This window comes from Fundulus heteroclitus, chromosome 19, assembly GCF_011125445.2.
Source record: "Fundulus heteroclitus isolate FHET01 chromosome 19, MU-UCD_Fhet_4.1, whole genome shotgun sequence".
NCBI classification, from domain to species: domain Eukaryota; kingdom Metazoa; phylum Chordata; class Actinopteri; order Cyprinodontiformes; family Fundulidae; genus Fundulus; species Fundulus heteroclitus.
This window is the reverse complement of record NC_046379.1, coordinates 2,029,630-2,050,359: the sequence shown is the minus strand read 5'-3', so window position 1 is coordinate 2,050,359 and position 20,730 is coordinate 2,029,630. Positions and strand designations below refer to the sequence as shown.

Genomic DNA, 20,730 nt, shown 5'->3' with positions numbered 1-20,730 from the left:
GACCTGCCCCATGGGTTCCTACCAGAGAAACAGGCCCTCAGAGGCAGAGGTGACCTTACTAGCTCACATTTACTATATTAAAGACGTGAACTTGGAGTAGATACTGCACCATACTTTTTATTTGAGTGATATTTGGAAGCAGCGCTACTTTTGAGTACAGTTTCTGACTGTTGTGGCCACCTAGACTTCTGGTTCATAAACGAGCTTCGATATTCTGATATTTTCCATCTATGAAGCTTTTTGAAAATCAAAGTAAAAACACACAAACATTAATACTGGAGCTACTTTGCTCTGTCATGTTTTACCTCCTGTAACAGTTTGGTTTTGAAAACGTAGACCTAAGAAGTTTGTCTTCTGTCTGAATTTAGTTTGTAACAATGGGATTGTTCACGCCTTTATTTCAAGTAAAAAAAACTGCATATAAAATTGTACATTTTGTCCGAATAATTAAACTATTTTCAAGAATGAAGTCAGATTTTAACACTGGTCTCCAGATGTCAAGCCCCACAGTAAAGCCCGGTGGAGGACTTCCAGGGCTGGTTCTCCTACCAAAGACCCCAGGAAGCTTATAAAGAGGCCATTGCATCACGTACACCTGAATATAACTGAAGATCCAGAACCAACTCCAAACCCACTCAGATAAACCAACCGGACCCCATCTGTAGCGGTCCAACACAACTTTGTCTCAGTTGCACCTTTTTTTATTTTATTTAAACAAAGGCTCCATGAAATGCAAACATTTTTGTTTTACATTAAGTCAACATGAAGTTACCAAAGCTTCACATCTGGATCAGTGAATGAAGGGAAGCTTCCGCGGCTCGTCATCCAATCAGATTCGGGGCTAAAATCCCAACAACGTTTAACAACTGAGTTCATGTTAAAATCAGGAGGAACTTAATCTGAACAAGAAATCTTTAACCCATAATAATAATAATAATAATAATGTTCCTGGCAAATCAAAGCAGGTTTAAACAAATTCCATCATCCACATCTAAACAGTCTGAGTTTCTGGACGCCTGCGTGCGCTACGAGTCCTGCTCTTCATCCTCCATGTTTTCTACACACTGCCTCTTCCTCGGCTCGGCCTCCGGTCCAGGAGGAGGAGGAGGCGGCTCCTTCCTCTTGCAGGGAGGCCTGAGGGATCTCTGGCAGCCGCTGCTCAGCGTCTGAGTTGGGGTCCTTTCCTCCGAGGCGTCATGTCCGGGCGTGCAGCATCTGGCTGCGTCCGGCGGCGCCTCCACATCCATGGCGTGGACGTCCTTGGTTTCCTCTGGAGTCCTCCTGCATCCTGCGCACTTCATCCGGGCCTCGCCGGCGTCTGCTTGAACCTTAGACCGACGTCTCAAAGAGTCCCTGGTGCCGTTCGTCCCCGTTTCACTGACCGTTAAAGAGGCAGCGTGATGAAGGAGCAGTCGCCTCCATCCTCCTCCTCCTCCTTTAACGAGATGCCTCGTCTGCCGGCTGGTACCGCCGCGCGACTCATCCGAATCCTCTGAGCTGCCGTCGTACGGGTCCAAAAACTGCACAACCGAGACCAGACGTACAGGACTGTCTCAGAAAATTAGAATATTGTGATAAAGTTCTTTATTTTCTGTAATGCAATTAAAAAACATGAAATGTCATACATTCTGGATTCATTACAAATCAACTGAAATATCGCAAGCCTTTTATTGTTTTAATATCGCTGATTATGGCGTACAGCTTAAGAAACCCAAATATCCTATCTCAAAATATTAGAATATGGTGAAAAAGTATACTAGTAGGCTATTCAACTAATCACTTGAATCGTCTAATTAACTGGAAACACTGCAGGGTTTCCTGAGCCTTGAAAAACACTCAGCTTGGTTCAGTAAACTAAATCACAAGTATGGTAGTGGTTAAGAGACGACATCAGATTCTCACAGTAACTGGTGTACTGACCATGGCATTACTGTCCTTGATTGGCCTGCCAATCCCCCTGACCTGAACCCCATAGAGAATTTGTGGGCTATTGTGAAGAAGAAGCTGAAAGACACCAGAGCCAACAATGCAAATGAGCTAAAGGCCGCTATTGAAGCATCCTGGGCATCCATAACACCTCAGCAATGCCACAGGCTGATTGCCTCCATGCCACGCCGCATTGATGCACTAATCTGTGCAAAAGGATTCCCAACCAAGTACTGAGTGCATTAATGGACATTTTCAAATGTTGGATTTTGTTTTGCTGTTATAATTTTTTTTTTACTTGGTCTGAGGAAATATTCTAATATTTTGAGATAGGATTTTGAGTTTTCTTCAGCTGTATGCCATAATCAGCGATATTATGGCGTACAGTTGATTTGTAATGAATCCAGAATGTATGACATTTCATGTTTTTTAATTGCATTACAGAAAATAAAGAACTTTATCACAATATTCTAATTTTCTGAGACAGTCCTGTGCATAAGCGCAGGCTGTGCAGCGGAGGGGAGCGGCTCGGAGGACGCTTACCACCGAGCAGCAGCCGTGTCGTCCTGCAGACCTGTGCGCCAGCGGCACGGCCCGGCCGGAGGTTCTGCCTTCTGCTGCGCTGCTCACACATCCCTGCTCACAACAAGCGGAGAGTCAGTGGCCATGAGCTGAACCAGCAACCTCAGCTGGTCTCAGAGAACCAGAGCTGTGTGCACAGGTTTTAATTCATTGGTTTTCTCTGGGCCACAAAGGCAGAACATCATGATCAGGGTCACAGGTCCATCTCTGCACTGCAAAAAGGAAACAAAGTGAGTGAAATGTTCTTGAAATTAGTGTATTTTTCTTTGACTTGGGCGGGTAAATGAGATTAAATGCCAATGAAATAAGATTTTTGCAAAAAAAAAAAAAAAAAGAACGAACAATTCATCTCCATCATTATTTTGAGTGCAGGATATCTAATGATCTTAGTTTATGGGTAGAAAATACTAATTCTATTGGCAGATCTTATCTAGCTGCTCAAATCAAGGAAATATACACTAATTTTAAAAAACGTTTACCTACTTTTAGTTCCCTTTTTGCAGTGTAAGGTGCCTGGTCTGCAGAGAACCACAAACAGAGCCGTGATCCTCACATGGAACCGTGGAGAACCTTCCCAGGAGTGGCTGGTCTACCAGAATTACGCAGAGATCTCAACAGCTCATCAAGGAGGTCCCAGAGGAACGTCTAAAGCTCTGCAGGCCTCAGTCAGGGTCAGAGGTCATTGTTCGAGGACTGACGAGACAAAAGTGGACCTTTCTGCAGGCTCTGTGTCCCGTTACACGCAGGGCGAAACCTACTCAGCATTCCAGAAGCAGATCATGCCTGCAGTAAAGCACGGTGGTGCAGGAGGGAAGATCTGGAGCTGCTGCAGGACCTGGAGGTCTTCTAGAAACTGAGATCCTTCCAAGCATAAAGTCCTTCAGGAGGATGTCTGAGCATCCAGAACCAGAGAAGCAGCATTTAGTTCCTATGCTCCGCTGATCTGGAACAAACTTCCAGAAAAATGTAAAAGTGCTGAAAGCCTGAGTTCTAGTTAAACTGTTTTACTGAAAAATCATTAGATTAAGTTTGTAATCCAACTGTTTTTACTTTCCATTTTCCTACGTTTTACTTTGTTTCTACATTTTATTCCAACTTGGTTTTATTATTTTAATCATGTAAAGCACTTTGCGTCCTCTTTGTACTCAAATGTGCTTTATAAATAAATCTGCAGCAGGAGCACGGCCCAAAACACAACGGCACATCCAGCTCAGAAACACTAAATTAACGCTTTGGAGTGGCCTAGTCAAAGGGTGGATATAAATCCAGCTGAGCTGCTGTGGCTCATGCTGGAAAACTCTCCATTGGGGCTGAATTAGAACAATCCTGCAAAGAAGAGGAGCCGAACTCCTCCACAGTGCCGATGAAGACCATAAACGAGTCCTGGGGATCATTAACGAGGAGCAGCTCCTCTTGCAGCAGGAACCTTCAGTCCACGCTGATGTTCAAGCAGCTTCCCTGCAGACGGACACAGACGTTCCTGCAGAATCCGCTCCATAACTGCTCAAGCCTTGGCGGTTCCTGGGTCACAGACCCGCCTGGGTGCTTCAACAGGACGACGACGCCAGACAGCCAAACACAAAGCAGACAAAACATGGAGCTCAGCCCTGTTAGAAAGGCGACTCTGGGCGACCGGAGAAAACCCAATTATGTCAAACCTGTGCAAACCTCTCTTTAGAAATTCAGTACGGTTAGATAAACATTGAGCCTAGAAAGGAGCAGTTCACATGTGTCATTAAAAGCTCAGAGTGAATGTGAGGTTATGGCTTCATGCTCATCTAAAGAAAAAAAAATTACAAACTTTCAGCTGTGCTACGTTTAATAATTAAAGGAATACCAGAGTGCTGGTGTCCGACCACCTCGGGCTGATCTCCGAGTCTGAATCTGTGCTGGAGTCCATCTTGCACATCTCCCATCGGCGTGGAGGTCAGAGCAGGAGGAAGAAGACGTCACCAACCAAACGTTGGGCTGACACCAGAACAGAGCCGCTGAGGCTTCGCTCCTCTTACCATGCAACTCAGAGCGAGCCGCTCCATCGGGTTTGCTGCCTGAACATCGCTGAGGTCTGGACAGAACGACACGTCATGAACTTCAAGAGATCGGCAGAAACTCACATCTGATCTTTTAAAAACGCAGAAACATGGGTCTCGGTGCTTTACATCATCACTCACAAGTTAACTTCAGTAAAATATATATAATACGCTATTTAGGGTCGGTACAAGAGAAGCCCCGGCTTGCAGCTAACGCCAATTAAAACGTTGCAGCAGACCAATAAAAAAGGGAAATCTCATGGTTCCACAGCTGTTCAGCAGAGACACAAAAGGAAGAAGTCGGTGTGATTGAAAGTTTAGTGGAAGGAAAAAGTCTGGTAAATAAAGAGACAGCAGCTGTTAGCCGGCTGACGTGATCCTCGTGGTCCTGGCGAAGGAATAAAGGACAGCGGCCTCGCAATAGAATTAGAAAGTTAACTTGTTGCAGTAACTAAATTTTAAAAGTAAAATTCTTACAGCACACATTAAAAAACAACAACATTTGTTTAGGATTGCCTTCGACTGTTCTAGTTAAACCGTTTTACTGAAACATCATTAGGTCAACTGTGTAGTCCAACTGTTTTTAAAATCATTAATATTTGCTTCTAGTTTCCATTTTCCCACGTTTCATTCTGTTTATTTTTTTTTTACATTTTATTGCTACAGTTTTTTTTATTTTCCTATATTTTTAATCATGTAAAGCACCTTGCATTGTCCTTGTACTGAAATGTGCTTTACAGCTAAATTTGCCTTACAGCAAAATTTACAAATTTTAAGACTTTCCAAAAAAGTTTCGTTAAAACAAAAAAAAAGAAACTGGACTTTTTTTCCTGAAATTTGAAGACGGGGAAAAAAGGCCAGTTGTTTTGTTTATTAACTTTTTTTTTTTGGAATGATCATGACCTGGATGACCTAGAGCAATTTTAAGACTTTATTTCTCCTAATTTTAATGATGTCATTAGTTCTGCCTTCAAGGATGCTGATGGAAAGTTGTGTGGAAGAAGGACTGTATCCAAAACCCATCCTCACATTCTTTGCCAAGCCTCTCCTGGACCAGAGATGGTCTCAGAACCGGACCTTTGCTCTAAGGTTCAGACTCCTCAGATGAAAACAAAGTTTGCGTTTAATTTGGAGATCAAGGGCCCAGAGTCCGGAGGAAGAACAGAGAGGAACAGAACCCCCTTCTTCATGAATCCTTCTGAGAAGTTTGATGGAGATGCTGGTTTCCTTTTCCCCAGCAGGACTTGGTACTGGTCCACTCTGTCAAAAGGTACCTAAACCGGATTTAGTGGCGTCACCGTTAACCAGAGAAAACTGAGAGACCAGAACCAGGAACTGAGACGAGCTGAAGGCTGCAGAGCAAATCAACCTGAACGCCTGAGCAGAACCACAGGCCGGTCTCCTCAGAGCAACCAGCAGTTAATGCAAAAGGAGCCCAGACCAGATCCCGCTCAGTAGAACCACTTTTCTGGATTAAACCCCTTTTTATTGGTCTCACTGAACATTTTAACTGTGAGTCAGAATCACCAGAATTAACACAAATTAACCAGTTTCAAAAGTTAGAATTTAATTAAAGAAATAATATTTTAAATTATACTGAGACACACCTGTTTGTCATTGTGTGGATTGTTTCTACCTAGTTTGCACATCTAACTAAATATATTTCCGAATATTTCCCAGTTGCATGACTTAAAAGTGTATATTTGCTTTTTGTTGCGCGCATACCTGGGAGTGAACGCTGCGTGCTGTCCTGCAGCTCATGGCCCGTCAGCATCGCTGCTCCATGTGGGAGATGAAGCTCAGGGCGAAGTAATGGAGGCGCTCTGCAGGAGAACTGGTCAAAAGCAGCAGGTGTCTGGGATTTTTAAGCAGCAGAATGTGGAAACAGCCCACAACACCCAAAGCTCCTCACAATAAAACGTCCGGTTAAATGCGTTTTCAAAATAAAACGCAACGCTCCAACCAAATGTGAGAAATTAAACTTTTTTTTATTACTTACCTCTCCCTGTTCTGTAGTTCTGGACATCATTTTTAATAAAAAAAAAAAATCAGAATAGTTCAAATACTTCTCAATAAGGAAGGAAATTACGGAAATTAATTTTATTCCGAGATTAAACTAGAAAAATTAAACTAAGCATGAAAAACGCACACAAGCTGCAGCGCCTATAGTTACTATTTTACACAATTCTGTTTTGTTTTATTTAATTAAGTGTGTGGAAATAAATATGGGTCCATTATATTCTGCTATTGTGCAGTTTTCGGTCGTTTCGCAGCGAAACTCTTTCCGGGAGCGAATCTGACGCGTCTGGCCACCAGGGGAGACGCGCTGATCTGTGATTTACTCCTGGTTATTTATTCCTGGTTATTTACTCCTGATTATTTACTCCTAGTCATTTACTCCTGGTTATTTACTCCTGGTTTGCTGCTGGAAGCGAATAAAATGCGACTCCAGAGGAGATTATCTGCCTGCAGGAGTTTGCTGATGTTTTTCTGCTTTACTCTGGGCCTTATCGGCCATTTTTGCCCTAATGCGAGGACTACAATTAACAGAAGATCTTTAGAAAGGAAAAATTAAATTAAATTAAAGCTGTTGCACAGACTTTTCAGTTTAAATCATAATTTTTTTTATCCTATTTTGGTTTGTCACCTAAAGCGCATGTTATGCTTTGTTTTTATTCTTTATTTTTTTGGTAATTTGTTGGGAATCGTTATTCAATCAAGATGAAAATATGTAAAAAAAAAACAACAACAAAAAAACAACAAAAAAAACAACAAAAAAACAAAACAAAACAAAAAAAAAACAAGATAGTTTCTGTGCGTCCCTCTGGTGACGTCAAGGAGGGCATAAAGCAGCAAGTAGGAGTTTTTTTTTTTTTGGACTAATTGTCATTTTCACTATTTATAGCTGCCTCAAACATGTCTGAAACCCTTGCAGCTACAGTTCAAGCTCGTCTGGAGGCTTTATGTCAAAATCTGTTAAAAATTGCCAAATTGTATTTCTTGCAACTTGGGTGAGTTTGCAGCAAGAGGCTGCGGGTCTTTTCTAAGTCTGCTGTCATCATCTGTGGGGTGCTAGTGAGTTTAAAAAGCTGATAAAGAAGACCCCCTCTGTTCTGAGGAGTCCTCTGGATCTTCTGGAGATGATTTTGACAAAGAAGGATCCTTCAAAAAACGAAGAAGATTATGGACAGCTTTCTTTGAGGATCCTCCTAATCAGATTCTTCAGTCAGAGTCTTATTCAGAGGCACTGTGCTGCCAATGGCAACAACTCTGAAGAAACCTGCATAATATAAATTAAAGCAACATTTAATTTCACTTTGGGAAATAAATGAGTATGGAACTGAACTGGGTTTGCTATAGTTTTTCTCCTAATGCCAGCTAATCAGATCTATTCTTGTGGTTCTTGAGACGCAAACAGTAACCCAAATACACACAAAACAGAAAACAAAGATGGTTTGAGAACTTTGTCCGTGAGCGGTAATTGAATTTTACAATAAATGTGCAGGAACACGTAAAATGCTCCGTCTGCAGTTCCTCGGTGAGCCGGTAGGGGGAGCGACAGAGTAGGGACGCACGCTGCCGTCTGTGCGTAAGATCCGGCCTGGGGGAAAGGGATGAATGTTAATTTCAAAGATGGCGGCGGAGGGAGGAGGGAAGGAGATGAACGAAATTAAAACTCAGTTCACCACCCGGGAAGGCGTCTACAAACTCCTCACTCACTCCGAATATAGCCGCCCCAACAGGGTGCCTTTCAACTCGCAGGGCTCCAACCCGGTCAAGGTCTCCTTCGTGAACGTCAACGACCAGTCGGGTAACGGCGACAGGATCTGTTTCAATGTGGGCCGTGAGCTCTACTTCTACATCTACAAAGGCGTCAGAAAGGTACCCTGCTAACCCGGCCGGGGGCAGCGGGGATGCCGCCTCTGCTCCCCGGGCTGTTGGGGAACTTTAGGCGGGTCTTTGCGCTGTGGGGCAACTCTGACAGGTGGTTGACTTTCAAACCAGCTAGCATGAGCTAGTTAGCTCCAGGCTAGGCTAGGCTAACAGTTAGCTAGCCAACGCAACTGCAAGGCAGCAACTCCTCCGAGTCCAGAGGCGAAACTTCGTACCCGGACTAACCCTCGGTTTATGTCGTCAATTTTCCGAGGCTTTGTGAACATTTTAATGATAAATCTTGACATTTGTGACAAACTGAGCTTTTCCAGGCACGAAAACACTTCTGGTTCTGGGTCCTGTTTGTGGTGAAGCTGTCAACAGTCAGCCGTCGTTTTGGCTGACCGGTGGGGCTGATGTTTGGTTGGAGCTGCTGGGGGTGAAATGGGCGTCTGGGTGGGTTCGGTAATAGTTAAACTATCACTAGTTAATCAGACTAGATTAACTAGTTTAGGACAGAACAGCGGTGTGGGTCACAGACACGGCAGGGAAGAAACCACTAGCTTGGTCGGTGATGTTTATAGTGGTTTAACGTAGGCATGCTAGCAGAACCAAGCTATTTAAGCTAATAAAAGTTATAAAACAACTTTAAACTGACTGATACAAATGTCACGTTTGTAGGTTTGAAAATAAGGCAGCTGCAACAGTTAGCGTTGAAACTATGCCAAGCTGCGATTAAGTTGTTTTTAAAATAAATGCTAGTTAAAAAAAAACCATCAGCTATCAGGTTCTAGCAATTCTCTAAAATCATTGAACCTCCAGCAAACAGAAAGCTGTTTTCCAGGGACTTGGACCCAGAACCTGAAGCACCAATCAGGTGAAACACAGCGGCCAATGTCAGACTTGCTGATATTAACTTACGTAAAGAATATGTTGTTCTCAGACGGCCTAATGTCAATGATTAGAAGGTTGGGCTTGACTTACGGCGATCTGCCGTCCCAGGACAAAGTACGGAGCTGTCAGGGCCATCGGGAGATTAGATTCAGTTTAAAACAGAAATATCCTGCCTCATCTTAGGCGTGGTCACAGGCTGCTGGCTGGAACACCATGGATGTCTGCAAAACATTTCATTTATTGGTATATAAAGAGCTTTAAAATGTCCGAATGAGGAGACCAAAGCGCATAGCAGTAACAGGACAACTAAGAAGATCACAGGAAGAAAGGGATGTGCTGAGTATCACTAAAAGCATTTATGTCTTTTAATTTGCTTTTAAAAAGGCTCGGTTCAGTGAAAAGCTTCGGTCCCCTCAGCGCATAAAGAAACTAAATCTACAAATATCGGCAGCTGGAATATCATTTATTGAGCCGCTTCCACAAAACATTCAACCACGGCGGCACAATTTAGCTAAAAGTCTGAATCGTGATTTATTTCATCCATAACTGCGATTTAATTTAGACTTTTCTCTGCATTAACCACAAGCAACAAAAATGGCCTGTAGATAAAGTTGTTTTTATTAATCAGAACATTCTTATTAAAGAGAACCGCTTGTTGAGCTGGACTTCAATCCTTGTTGAACATAAAGTGCAACCAAAAAAGAAGTATTAAACAGTCTGATCGGTACTTAACGCTGTGATGAGATTGCTGAAAGTTTCTGGTAAAGTATGATTATATAAACTCTAAAACAAGTAATAAAACTAGATTATCTCACTGCTGCAGCTCTCTTCCATGTGGAGCAAACCCACTTTAAAAATTTAACCGACACCTAGAGGACACGTCTGATCCATTAATTCACATAGCCAGAAATTACAGGTTTGGAAATAGCTTTTTTTTTTTTATTGCTGTTATATTGCAAATGCGATTAATTGTCCAACCGCACCGGTTTCTCTAACCTCAAACTTGAATAATTAGGGTTTTTTAGGCTGATCTTGGGGTGCGGAGCCGACTGACGTTTAGTGAGCCGCGGCCAACAGAACGCCGCCGAACCAAGAACGGCGTTATTCTCCAGCTGTTTACGCGTAGCTGTGGAGGAAGAATCCTTTTAATACGTAGAAAAGTGTCTGCAGATTTGGTTCAGCCATACAGAATGAACCTGAACCGACTGCTGGACTGAAGACTGGAGTACGAGGACCGTAGTACCGCGGGGAAGTCTGTGTCAGGGTGGAGATTTGTTGGCGTTTTGTTATATATTTATGTCTCCAAACTGTCTGCAAACCGGCTAAATGTGCCCTGCTGCACCTCTTCAGTACGTCTTGTTTCATCTGATGCTCTGTGGCGACATCCTCCTCTCCATCTGCCTTTTGCTTTTAAAAAATAAAAATAAGAACAGTCCGCTAAGCTCCTGCTGCTAGTGGCTAGGTACCTTTTCTGGCGATCCTTTGCCAAAACGTTCACATCTTCATGTCAGAAGCGACATATCCCAGGTTTGTTGAAGTTTCTTTTTCTTACAGAAAGTAAAAACAAAAAAGACTTGTGATTTTGGGGCGGTTTGAGCAATAATTGTAGCGTACTGTGGCGTGTTGAACCTGTACGCATCCGGTCGCTGTTGAGCGGCCGTCCTCCGTGGCCCACCTTACGCCACACACTGGAAGCTTTATGAGTACGCTTGTCTTTTAATTCACATCTTTTCTAAGTGTATTTATTCTATTTTTAAGTGACGCTGGCTTCAAAACACGTCAGTTCACCTTTAATTTAGACCTTGGTGCGTTCATCAGGAAGTGACCGGATGGCCTCAAGGACACTTAAAGGTGCATTAAATGAGGAGATTTAAAAATCAACGGTAAACGCTTCAAATCGCTTCTAAAACCCGCAGGAAGCTCTTCTAAAGGCTGCAACACGTGCGCCCAGCGCGGGTTGTTGGTTAAAAGACGGGCCGCTGGTTTCTGGACGAGCTGATTTAGGCTTAGCTGGGAGACAAACGTGTACGTTGGTATTTTAAAAGCTGTGAACTCCTAGGAGAGCAGCAGTAAAGCTTAGTTTTTAGATGTTTTTCTCTGGTATAAAATCTGTCTGGTCTGAGTGAAAAATGGAGGAAAGGCTGGAAAGGTACGGCTGGCTGATGCCGAAGAAAGCCCTCATTCATTACACCCTGAGGAAAAGTTGATGGTGTGAATACTTTTCCATTTTCTGGTGTTCGGAGGCTGGTTCTTCAACATCGTGGTGGGATTTATTTATATATAAATGTTAAAAATTTCGTTGTCAGCCCGAGGAGACGTTTGTTTTAGCTGAATAAAAAAAGGCTTTATGCTATGCAGTAAACATGAAGCAATGGGTCCAATAACACCGATACTAAACAGTTAAAATTAAAGCTGCACACTATGTCACAAATATAATATCTGTGGACAGAATGTTAATACTGCACATGACTGTTTGGAGGGCAGCATTTCTGGTTAATAAAGTTTCATAAATCAGTGTTTATATTCAGGCGGTTTGATGGCGTCGCTGCAGGAGACGCTGCTGAAGGGAAACACGAGGAACAGATTGTTTTTTTTGGTTCTGGAATCAGAAACGCAGCGTTGGTGTAAAGTCTTAAGTCGATTTAAAGTTTGACCCACGATGGCGGAGCGTACTGCGAACATTGAGCTTAAACCGAGACCAGAACTCTGAATGTCAAACCCAGCGGAGGAAACCGAGCCGTCGTTTTGCTCTGAGGATTTTGCTCTGCAGCTAGCTACGCTATGCGCCCTGCTAGCTGTGATCTTTGTAACATCTTCAGCTGTTAGACTATTCCAGAGCGCTTGTTGTTCTTTGGTTTAAAGGCTTTTTCTGGTGGATTATCTAATCTGAGACGCTCCGTCTGGATCTGAAGCGTTCGTCCTCACGCCTCGTCCGTTTAGGGAGAAATGCACCATTAGACACGGTTCCTGCTCTTCTAGAGCCTCGTCATTAGGAAGAACAGGTTATTCGTGGTGACGGGTTCGTTTATGTAGTGAATATTGCGTTTTTAAATAACGGAAAGGTTTAAAGTTTAATCAAGCGTGAACAAGAATAGAAAAAATGAAGGATGCAGTTTTCAGGCTACATAAGATTGGCTTAAAACTATCACCTAAAGAACAAAGAAAACATAAAATTTTTAACTTTATTTAGATGGATCCAATTGTCTAATTAACTGATAACTTCCAGTTAGACCCTCATCCAGTGTTATAGTATGGTCTCCATCCAGAAGAGGGCGCTGTCTGTCATTCTAAAGTGGAATCAGACAGCAGTAGTAAGAGAAAAACGTAATGGTGGACTTCCGGTGTGGGATTACTTTTACACTGGATCCAAAATACTCTTTATGTGGCTCTGTTTTTAAATATAAACGTTCAACAAGCTCCTCCTGTTGTCAGATAAACGGCTCCATTCATCCAGGCTGCCTGGCGGAGCAGAGGCAACATCTGAACCAAAACCCACTGATGTGCTCTGAAGGCCCGGTTATCTGCTTATCAATTGTTTAGTTGATCGATCAACTTCAGAGTATAACTTGCATCCTGTCTCCTCCCTATTGATCAGTTTGAGTCGCAGACAGAAGATAAATGAATCTTTCAACTGGTTCTGGTTGGATGTCCTGAAACTTCTGTAGAAACAAAATAAAAGAATCAAAGATCACAGACCTGGATTTATAAAAACCCGTTTTAAATGAAGGATGATCTGGTCCAGATTTTACGAGTCTGAGCGCTTTAGATCCGGGAATGGATTCTGTCGGAGCAGAAAGTAACTTCTGCAGATCCGTTTCTTGATTAGTTAAATATAATAGGTTAATTAAAATGTTTTTAACTAAAACGTCCAAAATGTTTCAGAAAGAATAGAAAATTTGAAAGACGAAAAGCGTGAAATTGTGAAAGGAGGACTTGTTAGAACCGTGTTCACGCTGCACCGTTGATTGTTATCATCTATAGGCAAATATATGCAAACTGCAGGATTTCCTCTTCAGTTTTTATGTCACATTTGTGACCCCGGCTGTAGTGGAGCCTTTGCCAAGACAAAAAACATATTAAAATGGTGATTAAGTGTGTTTGGAACTAAAAATTACCGTTACAAAATGAGTTATGAATTTGAATAAATCGCCTGAATCCTCACTACATAAACTGTACCAAAAAGGCATCTGTCAGAAATGAGGTGAATCAAATTCAGAGAGTTACTTTATTGCAACAGTTTCAGAAACCAAAAAAATAAACTACTTTAAAAACTGTGGTGTACTGTGGTGTGCCTGTGAGACAGCGCTGAGGGAAGCAGGAACTCTCGTGGCAGCTCTAGTTGCTTCCTCGATGCAGCGACGCCAGAACGACTGGTTCTTTCTGTAAAATCGCCATTAAAACAAAAAAAAATCGCCAGTTGCTAGTCGCCTTTTGAAAGAAAATCACTAGAGCCGTCTGAGAAGTTGCTAAATGTAGCAACAAAGATGTTAAATGGGAAAACCAGAGAGCAGAGCAGCCAGACAGGAAGGAGCAGGAGGTGTTGGTTTTTCAAAATAAAGTATATTTTAGCATTTCATTTAAGAAAAGATACAAAGGCAATATTATTGTAAATTGAATTGTAATTATCTCAGATGTCTCTTGCTCTGTTCCTGCTGCTCTGTGAAACTGTAGCGACGCAGAGATCCTGTAATATTCAGGCCTTATTGGGGGGATTTCTGACACTTCTAAATTAATTTATCAAACTCTTTTCCCCTTAAGGCGGCCGACTTGAGCAAACCTATAGACAAGCGCATTTACAAAGGGACGCAGCCCACATGCCACGACTTCAACCACCTGACGGCGACGGCGGAGAGCGTGTCGCTGCTGGTGGGCTTCTCTGCTGGGCAGGTGCAGCTCATCGACCCTATCAAGAAGGAGACGAGCAAACTCTTCAACGAGGAGGTAGGTCCTGCAGGAACGCCGCCTAGGGCTGAACAATTAATCGCATTTTCAATATAATCGCGATTTAAAAAAACGCAATTTCCAAATCGCAGAGTCTGCAATTTTTGGCTATGTAACATTTAGGGAATTAGACGCGTCCATTAGGTGTTGGTAAAATGTTTAAAGTGGGTTTGCCTCCACATGGAAGGGAAGACAGTTGCAGCAGTGAGATAATCTAATTTTATTACTTGTTTTAGAGTTTATATAATCATACAAAGCATTAAGTACAGGTCAATCAGTTTAATACATAGACTTGCTTGTTGGTTGCACTTTATGTTCAACAAGGATTGATGTCCAAATCAATTAAAAGCTGTTCTCTTCAACAATATTCTGATTAATAGAAACATTAAAACTTTTTGTTTTAAATAGTCCTTGTTTACAAACGTCTTTATTTAGACGCCATTTTTGTTGCTTGTGGTTAACGTAGAGAAAAGTCAAAATTGCAATTTTGGTTGAAATATATTGTAGTCAGAACGCAATCATTTCTGCTCTCAGTTTAGATGCTGCGGGTCTTTTAGCAACTAATCTGCACAGCGAGGAAACAAAATGATGTTTGTGTATGTTTAAAAAGACATGATAAATTAAACTGGGGAAAAAACTTGCATTAAATCACAATATTAAGAAAAAAAATCGCAATTAGATTATTTTCCAAAATCGTTCAGCCCTAACGCCGACTGAACAGGGCTCCACAGCTTCAGTCTTCCTCACGTTACCGACGCCATGACAGCCGCCATGACAGCTGCCTCCATCTGTACGGCTTCTTTACCACCAAACTGTCTGTAAACCGAGCCGTTCAAAGTAATCAACGTTATAGATATTCTTTTCAGTATCAAATTTGATGTTTTTGCGTCGAAACGACCGCATGGGGACGTTAATCTAGTCGGTAACGTAAAATATTCACAGGAAGAGCTTTCCAATCACAGGGATCAATTATCCTGCTAATGCTGATCTAGAAGCAGCAGATATCGTTGATATATTTTCCTCACTTTGTTCACTAACATAATAAGGATGTTTTATCATTTAATTTTGGACTTTTTAAGAACAAAGTTATATTTATTAACAAATCAAATAAAAAATCAACAGCAGGAACGCGGTAGAGCTTCCTTCAGCACTAAGTTGGACTTAAAATCTGTTTATAAAAATATGACGATGCTGATGAATGAAATCAGTGGTTTAACGGTACATTACTAAATAAAATGTGTAATAATCAGAAATGGAGCGACAGGTTATCGCTGTTGATGCTTCGTGCTGAAGGTCCGACCCGCTGAGCTGGAACCGTAAAAATGGTTTTCTGTCCTCAGGAAGGTGTTTTTCTCCAATTAATGTTTTAATTGGAAGGAGAGCCTCTGGTTTCCACTTTATCACAATCGTTTGTTTCCGGACTGGAGTTTATTAAATCAATCGAGAACCATTTATGATCCCAGCAGCTCCGCTTACAGAATGAAGCTGTTTGGGTTCTAATGAGGTTAGCTGGAAAGAAAAGCTTAAAATTTAAAAAAAGGAAGAATTTAGGGAAATATAAAAACATCCAGATTTGTTTTTTTTTTGTTTTTTAATAACTTTAGCAATAATTCGTCTATGAAACCCAACGACAGGAGTCCTGTTCCGTAAACATCTTAAATCCTGATCGAACACGACGTAACCAGCCAGCTTGTTATGGTAATATGTGATAAAGTCAAATTTAACTAAATGTTAAGTAATAAATAGTTTATTACTTAATAGTTTAGGGAACCGGTCCGGCTGCTGTTTGAACCGAGAACGTCTTCTAGACTATATTATCTCCTTAGAAGTTCGTTTAAGCTCCTTTTTTCTGAAGGTTTAAAGGAAGTTTTACCTCAGTTCTGCTATCTCGGCGTTTTCACTCGACACAAACTTTGCCGAACCGGTTCTGGCAGAAAACATTTTTTTTTTTTTTTTTTTTTTTTGTTTCAGATCTAGGTCTGAACGATTTTGGAAAATAATCTGATTGTGATTTTTCTTTATCTTAATATTTTTGATTTAATGTGATTTTTTTATTTATTTATTTATTTTTCCCAGTTTGATTTATCATGTCTTTTTAAACATATACAAACAACAAATCAATTTGTTTCCTCGCTGTGTGGATTAGTTGCTAAAAGACTCACAGCATGTAAACCCAGAGCAGAAATTATTGCGTTCTGACGATTTATTTCAACCAAAATTGCAATTTTGACTTTTCTCTGCGTTAACCACAAGCAACAAAAATGACCTCTAAATAAAGACGTTTGTAAACAAGGACTATTTAAAACAAGAACTTTTAATGTTTTTATTATTCAGAATATTATTCAAGAGAACAGCTTTTAATTGATTTGGACATCAATCCTTGTTGAACATAAAGGGAAACCAACAAGCAAGTCTATGTATTAAACTGATTGACCAGAACTTAATGCTATGTATGATTATATAAACTCTAAAACAAGTAATAAAATTAGATTATCTCACTGCTGCAACTGTCTTCCCTTCCATGTGGAGGCAAACGCACTTAAAACATTTTACCAACACCTAAATGTCTGATTCCCTAATTGTTAAATAGCCAAAAACTGCAGACCTCTGGGCGTTGTAGTCCAGCTGTGGAGCTCTGCTCAGGTGTGTCCTGCTCTCTACCTGCTTCCTCTAAATAACTCTCTCTGTTCTCCTCCCACCCGGCTCCTGCTGCCAGAGGCTGATCGATAAGTCCAGAGTGACGTGCGTGAAATGGGTCCCGGGCTCTGAGAGCCTCTTCCTGGTGTCCCACGCCAGCGGCAGCATGTACCTGTACAACGTGGAGCACACCTGCGGCACCGCGGCGCCGCACTACCAGCTGCTGAAGCAGGGCGAGAACTACTCGGTGCACACCTGCAAGAGCAAGTCCACCAGGAACCCGCTGCTGAAGTGGAGCGTCGGCGAGGGCGCGCTCAACGAGTTCGCCTTCTCGCCCGACGGCAAGTTCCTGGCGTGCGTGAGCCAGGACGGCTTCCTGCGCGTCTTCAACTTCGACGCCGTGGAGCTGCACGGCACCATGAAGAGCTACTTCGGCGGCCTGCTGTGCGTGTGCTGGAGCCCCGACGGCAAGTACATCGTGGCGGGCGGCGAGGACGACCTGGTGACGGTGTGGTCCTTCCTGGACTGCCGGGTCATCGCCCGCGGCCACGGCCACAAGTCCTGGGTGAGCGTGGTGGCGTTCGACCACTACACCACCAGCGTGGAGGAGAGCGACCCCATGGAGTTCAGCGGCAGCGACGAGGACTTCCAGGACCAGATGATCCATTTGGGCCGGGACCGGGCCAACAGCACGCAGTCCCGCCTCTCCAAGCGCAACTCCACGGACAGCCGGCCCGTCAGCGTCACGTACCGCTTCGGCTCGGTGGGCCAGGACACCCAGCTGTGCCTGTGGGACCTCACCGAGGACATCCTCTTCCCCCACCTGCCTCTGTCTCGGACTCGGACTCACACCAACGTGATGAACGCCGGCGGCCCCCCCGCCGCCGCCGCCACGGGCGCCACCATCCTCGCCAACGCCACCAACGGCAACAACAGCGCCGCCAACACTCCCGCCGTCAACTCGCTGTCCGCCGCCACGCTGCCGCGCTCCAACAGCCTGCCGCACTCCGCCGCCGCCGCCAACAGCGCCAACCGCACCGGCGCCGGCGGCATCATGGACAGCGCCATCGCCACGGGCGTCAGTAAGTTCGCCACGCTGTCGCTGCACGACCGCAAGGAGCGGCACCACGAGAAGGACCACAAGCGCAACCACAGCATGGGCCACATCAGCAGCAAGAGCAGCGACAAGCTCAACCTGCTGAGCAGAACCAAAACGGACCCGGCCAAGACGCTGGGCACGCTGCTGTGCCCGCGCATGGAGGACGTGCCGCTCCTGGAGCCGCTCATCTGTAAGAAAATAGCACACGAGCGGCTGACTGTACTCATATTTTTAGAGGACTGTTTAGTGACTGCTTGTCAGGAGGGATTTATTTGCACGTGGGCGCGGCCGGGCAAAGTGGTAAGTTCTTTTTAACAGGAACCGCGGAGGAGGGCGCCGGCGCCGTGTTGTTCTCTGACGGCTCGTGTTCTGATGCCGCGGCGTGCGGCTTAGGATTTCTTCTTTTTTTTTTTTAGCTTTCTACGGCAGCCGGTGGCGTGCTGAGGCTTCCTGCTGCTTTCATAGGAACCGTTTATCACGGCTGAGTTTGAAAACCTACTTCCTGCTTTTATAATCTGAGGCATTGAAGGGAAGTCCTGCAGTTCAGGTTGTTTTATTTGTTTTTTTTTTACCCAGGAGGCAAAGATCTCCGCTCAGATCTAAACAAAACTCCTCCTGGACTTTCCATCTTTTCTATTGTCACTGGTTCCTGAAGCAAAAACTGAGCATCACAGCGTTTGTTTCACGTTTTTTTGTCTCTCTCTCTCTCTCCCTGGATCGGCCTTTGTTTCCTGCTCCACACGGATCCCGCTAAATGACTCCCTAACGAGCTTCAACAGTTCACTAATTAAATTAGATCCCAAACCCCTGAAATCAGCAGCGACTCAGATTTCTGTCAGAATCTTCTTGTGCCTCTCAGAAAAACGACGCATCAGCAATCTCTACTGCGTTACACGTAACAAATATTTATCCGTTATCTCTGTTTTCAACCCGGAAAATACTCAACCTGCTCACGTTTTACGCCGTTTTGCATCAAAGCAGCCGGATTTGTGCCAAAAAAGGTAAAAAAAAAAGGTGTTCAGGGACCCAGGAGGACGCCGTCACAGCGGTTCTGATTACCTGAGACGTTGTTATTTAACTGATGCTAATACTTAACGCTCTGTTTTATGGGCTAACAGCAGATAAAACCTAAATTATTGTTCTAGTTTGTGTAAAAAAACATTTAAACTAAACTTCAGTGACGATCTGGAGTCAGAACCTCCAGAACCTGAAAAAACATTTCTACTCAAAGATCCGAGTTTAGACGTCGATCTGAAGCTCGTCGTTCTGCTCCATGTGGCGTTAGACGGGTTCTACTGGGTTCTACTGGGCCGGTGCTCTGCTCTGGTAGAGTTTAAACCTTAATTAGATTAAACAGGAGGCGCTGCTGCAGGTTTCCCCCTTAGTTTGTCTTTCAGCCAGCTGGTCAGCAGTGCTGGTCCTGTTTTTTTTTTTTTTAGCTCAGTGGTTCAGGCAGTAACGGGCGTTAAACCATCACCACATAGTAATAACGATGTTAACGAGCTGTTAACGATGACGAATAAGGAAGTGCCTTGGTCCGCCCAGACGTAACGGACCGGCTGCTCGCTGACGTGTTTCGTTGCTTCATTATTTTATTTATTTTTGCTGCAGAATGTGGACTTTCCCAATGCAAATCTCCTTGTTCTCCTTTTTCCAGGGCGTATTGTCATCTCCCAGTGGGACAGTAGTGTAGCCAGAGTATTTCTGCTGCTAGAGTCCCCCGCCTGCTGGCTCTCTGCCGGCCGTTAGAGGAGCGGCGAGCGATTCCTGCTGCTTCCGCGCTCACGTTGCGCCTCAGCTCTGGAGTTTAACACATCTTAGAGCCTCTGTGTCTCTCCTCCTCCTCCTCCTCTTCCTCCTCCGACTGTTACTCTGTGGGAGCTCGGCTCCGTTAATGCGGCCGGCATAAAAACGCTCATGCTCCGTTTCACCCAGACTCGCTACGCCTCAATAAGAACTCCAACCTGACGTCCATCCATGCTGAACCACTACTTGTCTTTAGTGACTAGAACCTCCTGGTTTTTGACTTTGCACTGATTTATTTTATGTCTGTCAGCGGTTTAGTTGTTGTTTTCTGCTCCAGGCAGGACGCTGCAATCATTGTCTTTTTTTTTTTTTTTTCCAAGGAAGAAAAAATGTTTGCACTTAAATTAGTTTATTAGAAGAAAATGGCTTTACATTTTTTTTTTTTTTTTTTGGGGGTGTGCTAAGAACTTACAACTGGCTAATACAGTAGGTAAAGAAAATGCTAAAAGAGAAACTATTAAAACCTTTATCTATTGAGCATTTATTTTAATATTATTTCAGATTCAAATCTGCTCTGTATCATAATGTGTATAATGTAATTAATTGATTTGATTGGGGCCTACGCAGACTACCATTACAGTTTTGTCATTGATAGTTATATTTCTAAAGCCTAAAGTATACATATTAAAATAATCTTGAATACATTGTTTTCTGCTTGTTTTTTATACATCTTTGCACCGACATAATTTTACATAATAAACGTTTAATATTTGACCCTCTATAACAGGGGTGTTAAACTTATTTCTACACAGGGCCACTTTGGCATCATGAGGTCATTTAAAGGGCCGGTTGCACCTGAATAGATACTTTTGATTTCATAATTTAATTTCAGTTCATACAGAAATATTAAAAAGAAAATGCACAGTACCATAAAAGTAGCACATTAGACCCATTTATACAGTTTATCTGCAAAAAAAAGTTGATATTATGGTGAGTTAAACT

General features: G+C 43.1%; 2 protein-coding genes across 4 annotated transcripts; one reads left to right on the top strand and one right to left on the bottom strand.

The window, feature by feature from the left end:
* Positions 1 to 392: 392 nt before the first annotated feature.
* On the bottom strand, positions 393 to 6,427 carry LOC110368844. 2 transcript variants are annotated; one of them, XM_036150564.1, is made up of 5 exons: positions 6,264 to 6,427; positions 4,518 to 4,573; positions 4,346 to 4,417; positions 2,470 to 2,562; positions 393 to 1,520 (listed from the first exon to the last, which is right to left on the bottom strand). In XM_036150564.1, the coding sequence occupies exons 1-5, from the start codon at positions 6,310 to 6,312 to the stop codon at positions 1,026 to 1,028; spliced, it is 765 nt and encodes a 254-aa protein (XP_036006457.1). In that variant the 5' UTR covers positions 6,313 to 6,427; the 3' UTR covers positions 393 to 1,025. The 2 variants fall into 2 exon arrangements, with proteins under 2 accessions (XP_036006457.1, XP_036006458.1); XM_036150565.1 differs by having other exon boundaries at positions 396 to 1,520; positions 4,346 to 4,425; positions 4,519 to 4,573; positions 6,264 to 6,327.
* A 1,699-nt stretch (positions 6,428 to 8,126) lies between these two features.
* Positions 8,127 to 20,432, top strand: wdr20a (WD repeat domain 20a). 2 transcript variants are annotated; one of them, XM_021319136.2, is made up of 4 exons: positions 8,127 to 8,420; positions 14,064 to 14,246; positions 16,963 to 18,172; positions 19,640 to 20,432. In XM_021319136.2, exons 1-4 carry the CDS (start codon positions 8,157 to 8,159, stop codon positions 19,729 to 19,731), a joined length of 1,749 nt encoding a protein of 582 aa, XP_021174811.2. In that variant the 5' UTR covers positions 8,127 to 8,156; the 3' UTR covers positions 19,732 to 20,432. The 2 variants fall into 2 exon arrangements, with proteins under 2 accessions (XP_021174811.2, XP_012723244.3); XM_012867790.3 differs by having other exon boundaries at positions 16,963 to 18,282.
* Positions 20,433 to 20,730: the final 298 nt, after the last annotated feature.